Below are 4,884 nucleotides of genomic sequence, written 5' to 3'. Positions count from 1 at the left end.
GAAAGGAATCTTGTTTGAGCTGAAACACAGGGGAGAAGAAACCACTTCTGTGAATGATGTCAGCCGTCTTGGAAATTAAAGAAACAGGAGGAATACAGCCACATAAAGAAAACAATACTTGAAGAAGGTTTGGAAGCACTAAGATAGTTAATTAACCCTTTTGTTACTGTATTTATTTTGAGATGCTCTGTGTTTCTTTCAATTATTTTAAATATTACAAAGAATTTAGTAAAATAACTTAGTTATCATTCAGCTAGTGTTAGGAACATAAATTGTGACTAAGGTTTGGTGGTACATTTTAATGCAAAGCTTATGAAAACAAGACATTTGTGCTACAGAGCCAGAGCTGGTTTTGGCCGGGTTGGTAATGAAAGGGTTAAGTCTCTGAGAAACAGAAACTACTGAAGTAAAGGTAGAGATAGTGAAGTGAGAAAGCTAGAGGTTGGAATATGCTGGTCAGTAAATCCATGCCAATTAGTCCAATGGTTTGTCTTGAGATGTGGTTTAGCAGCATCACCATCCCAGATGTAGAAGCAATATCTCATTATGGGTCCCATTTGAGCTTTGTATCAATTGTTGAGAGTTGAAGTATTTTCTGTTCAGTCTTTTGGGTTTTGATGTGTTGTGAATGTGAATTATCAGTGGATTGTAAGGCCCAATATGACTGACAGTTATTGAAGATCAAAGCAATCTAAATGTGATGTGGACATTAATATTGAAAATATACACTTTGAAGATGAAGTTAATAATTGGGAAAATGATAGTGCTATTAACAACTTATCTCAGATATTTAGCTAATTAACAGACTAAGATAAATTCTAGCACATTATTAAGGCATGAAATAGATAACATTTTAAAAGGGCTGCCTCGAGCAAAATTTGATCTCAAATAATTGGCATTTAGTTAAGTCATTTCTCAGAATGTATCAAAGATGCACAGTAAAAGTAGTAATGAGATGAACCCTACCAAGGTAAATAAACAGGTATTCTAAGCAAAACCAGTGCAGAATAATACTAACTTGGTCTAGATAAGTCTTTTAACAAACAGCTGAAATGAGATAAAGTGGCCAACTAAAACTTTTCATGTTCAATGTAATATAGTCCTTCGTTATCAAAATTAACTCATAATCCTTATCAGTAATGATATTTCATCTATTTAATTTTAGTTAATTTCTTATTTTTATTCAAATTTTGAAGGTAGCTGATTTATCACTAAAGTTTTCAACAGCTTTTATTCGCTGTACTTAGCTTCAACTGCTGTAGACACCACAACCCGTACTGTATAAAACACAGTAGTATCAATTAATTGCACAAATACAGAATTCAGTATAACTCAACCTCTTCCTTTGAAGTAGAGAGATAGAAAAGATAAGAAGATATAGATACACCTGTCTGTAGGATATTATTATAAAAAGAATCCTTTAATGAAGCAGTGTATAGTTTGTGTGTCTGTACATGTCTGTATACATATTTTTAAATGATTTATTGGATATCTAAGGAAAGTCAGATGGTTGCAGCTGCATACTACTTCACTTTGTGCCAGGGTTTCAAATCGATACCTTTGTGATCAGGAAAATGGTGGTAGTGGCACTTGTCACCAAACTGGCAGCCTGTTGTTCTCCAGAAGTAGCATTCGTTACCATTCACTGGACCAGACTGTTTTGGTAAATTGTAACGGAATCTAGTGAAAGAGAGAGAAACAGTTTAAAGTTTAGACAAATTATTCAAGATGAAACTGGTGGAGAGTAGAGGACAGAAGAAAGGATGATAAATTGGTGATGATTAAGAGATGAGAAGAGATAAAGTACCAATGTTGGTGGTGAGAGAATAAAAGAATAGAGATGAAAAGCTAACAATAAATGATTTACTGAATCATTTTTCATAATAAACTGCAACAGAATAAACTAATTTAAACAACCTTATCATTAACATCATGTCATTATAATATCAAAAGAAAAATGAAATAATTATAATTAAACAGATTTGGTAAAGCATATATTTTTTTACAAGAATTGGAGCCAAATTTTGGCAGGCTTAACAGGTTTCATTAACTCTAAAGGATTTACTGTGACATTCATGGAAATTTTTATCATTCATTCTCAGGCATGGCTTTGTAGTAAGAAGCTTCCCAACCACAAAGTTCTGGATTCAGTCCTACTGCATGGCATGTTGGGCAAATGTCTCCTACTATAGCCTCAGTACTATAGCCTGGATTTATACACATATATATATATGTAATTATACACATATGTTTTTATACATATATATACACATAGATGTAGGAGTGGCTGTGTGGTAAGTAGCTTGCACCTGCCTACTTTGGTTGCTATGGCATTGAGGAAGAACTGGTGACCCTCATTAATGGGGATAAAACCCAGATTTAAAACACTGGATATGATGATATATATACATACATATATATATTAACACACATACACACACACATATGTATATACACACATACATATATATATATTTACACACATATATACATATACATACATATATACTAGCAGAAAGACTGCCCTCTGGGCAGTTTTCTGATAGCCACTCAATAATATTTTCATATTTGATTCGCATTTCTAATTTTTATATTTTATGCCTAATTCTTTCAATAATAGTGCTCATTTGCTTAGTAAATATTGCTTTCATTATTTTATCACAGTCATAATCTCTTTTTTTAAAACAAACATAACAGTAGTCCAACAACAGAGGGAGAAGCAGTTTAACAAGTTTTACCTTGCCCTCAACGCAACATAGAGAATTCAATTCAGCAGCCCATCTGTAAGCTTTAAAGTGTGTGCGTGTGTGTTTGTGTGTGTGTGTGTGAGTGTGTGTGTGTGAGTGAGAGATAGAGATAGAACATTGCAAACAAAGAATGAAATGAAAAACTTGTATAAATAAAAGGGCATTACTACAGATGTATATACCTCTGACTTTGTTGCCTCATAACATCCAGAAAAATGAATACTTTTTAACAAAATTTCCTACGAATACCACTTCAGAGTATATAGGGTTCTTTGGGAAAGAATTTTTGTGGAGAGAGGAGTTTCAGAAAATTCACACGATCTGACATTTTTCCTCATAACATTCAGGAAGATGGGTATTTTTTAATGAAAATTAATACAAATCCCCTTCAAATGGCATAGATTTTCACCTCCCTCCCTCATCATTGCACTCCACACATATTTTTGAATTTTTTGAATTTTTGAATTGTTAATATTTTCAGAGGGAAAAGTGATTTAAGGGCAATTTGGCTGTTCTTTCTAGCAGATCCAATGACAACCTTCCTCGTTTCTTTATCACTCTCACTTGTATTAATGTTTTTCAATATTTTTCCCCCATAAATACATTTATATGCTATAAAAAAGAAAATTTGAGAAATTATGAATTTTTTGCAACCCCACTCCTGGCTCCTGATTGTTTCCATTTAGAAATTAAAGTCTTGGAGAGCCTGAGAAGGTCATTGCCAGCATTTATCTACAGTAATTTTTAAAAAAAATTATGGAGATGTACTTGCATAGCAAGTGACTTGATCTGAGATCGTGTGCTGAAACAAAAGCAATTGCAGCATGGAAGATGTTTGTAAACCATTCAAGAACATACAAATACACACAAAAGGAAGTTTGACTTCAACATTCAAACTTCATTTGTGTCAAAATATTTTTTGTCGCTTTGAAACCGTGATCTATTCACTGACAAAACTTCACAAAAGTGATGCAACACAAAGTCTTGTCAGTGAACAGCACAAACACACATACACACACACACATTCATTACCTTTGATTTGTGTGTATGTGTATCTATGTGTGCGCGCGAGTGTGTATTAGTGTGTCACTGCTGAAGTTGTGTTTGGAAGCTGTGAATAAGGTGCAAGTTTGAAGTACTTGTCAGTAACTTTTTCTTTCTTTTCTCTTCGTCTTCTAATAGCAATTGTCCATCTTTCTAGGCTTCTCTCACAGCTGTCCCGCATTCAAAATTTATATGGGTATTTAAAAAAATTTTCATCCAATAAATAATGTTTCTACATTAAATATACATTAATAGCAGATTAAAACTTAAAAATGAAAATGAGAGACTTTGCAATACTCCACAGTGAATACTCCACAGTGAATGCAATGAATATTTAAATTTGTGATGAAATTGGATGCAGTGAATATTTAAATTTTGAGAGAAATTGGAGTCAAAAAAATTCAAGAAACTTGAGAAATTGAAATTATAGGAAATTTTTTAGAACATGAATTTATAAAAATATTTCCACACAGTCAACCCTTTAATAATTGCTTTCTTTTAATACTTTTTGTAATTGTTACATCCCTAATTAATAAGCAGCTTTGTCCATAATAATAATAATAATAAATAATATATATATATATATATATATACATATATATATATATATATATGTATATATATATACATGTATATATATATACATGTATATATATACATACATATATATATACATACATATATATACATACATATATATATACATATACATATATATATATATACATATACATATATATATACATATACATATATACATATATATATATATACATATACATATATATATATACATATATATATATACATATACATATACATATATATATACATATATATATACATATACATATATATATACATATATATATACATATACATATATATACATATATATATACAATACATATATATATACATATACATAATATATACATTATTATATACATATATATATTACTAATATATATACATATACATATATATATAAATATATATTATACATATACATATATATATAATATATGATGATTGATTGAATTGATTGATTGATTCCAGTTTCAGTCATGAGCTGTGGCCATGCTGGGAAACC

General features: G+C 30.6%; 1 protein-coding gene across 5 annotated transcripts in view; it reads right to left on the bottom strand.

The window, feature by feature from the left end:
• Positions 1 to 1,390: 1,390 nt before the first annotated feature.
• Positions 1,391 to 4,884, bottom strand: part of LOC115219833 (tetratricopeptide repeat protein 31) — a 191,163-nt gene continuing 187,669 nt past the window's right edge. For 3 of the 5 annotated variants that reach the window (XM_029790121.2, XM_029790119.2, XM_036509488.1), the window contains one exon: positions 1,391 to 1,680. In XM_029790121.2, the coding sequence (XP_029645981.1) occupies positions 1,524 to 1,680 (157 nt within the window). In that variant the 3' untranslated portion in view covers positions 1,391 to 1,523. The remainder of the gene's footprint in view (positions 1,681 to 4,884) is intronic. The other 2 variants (XR_003882371.2, XR_003882370.2) reach the window with 2 other exon arrangements.

Source organism: Octopus sinensis, linkage group LG15, assembly GCF_006345805.1.
Source record: "Octopus sinensis linkage group LG15, ASM634580v1, whole genome shotgun sequence".
NCBI classification, from domain to species: Eukaryota; Metazoa; Mollusca; class Cephalopoda; order Octopoda; family Octopodidae; genus Octopus; species Octopus sinensis.
Note: the sequence above shows the minus strand (reverse complement) of the source record. Positions and strands in the feature narration are given on the sequence as shown.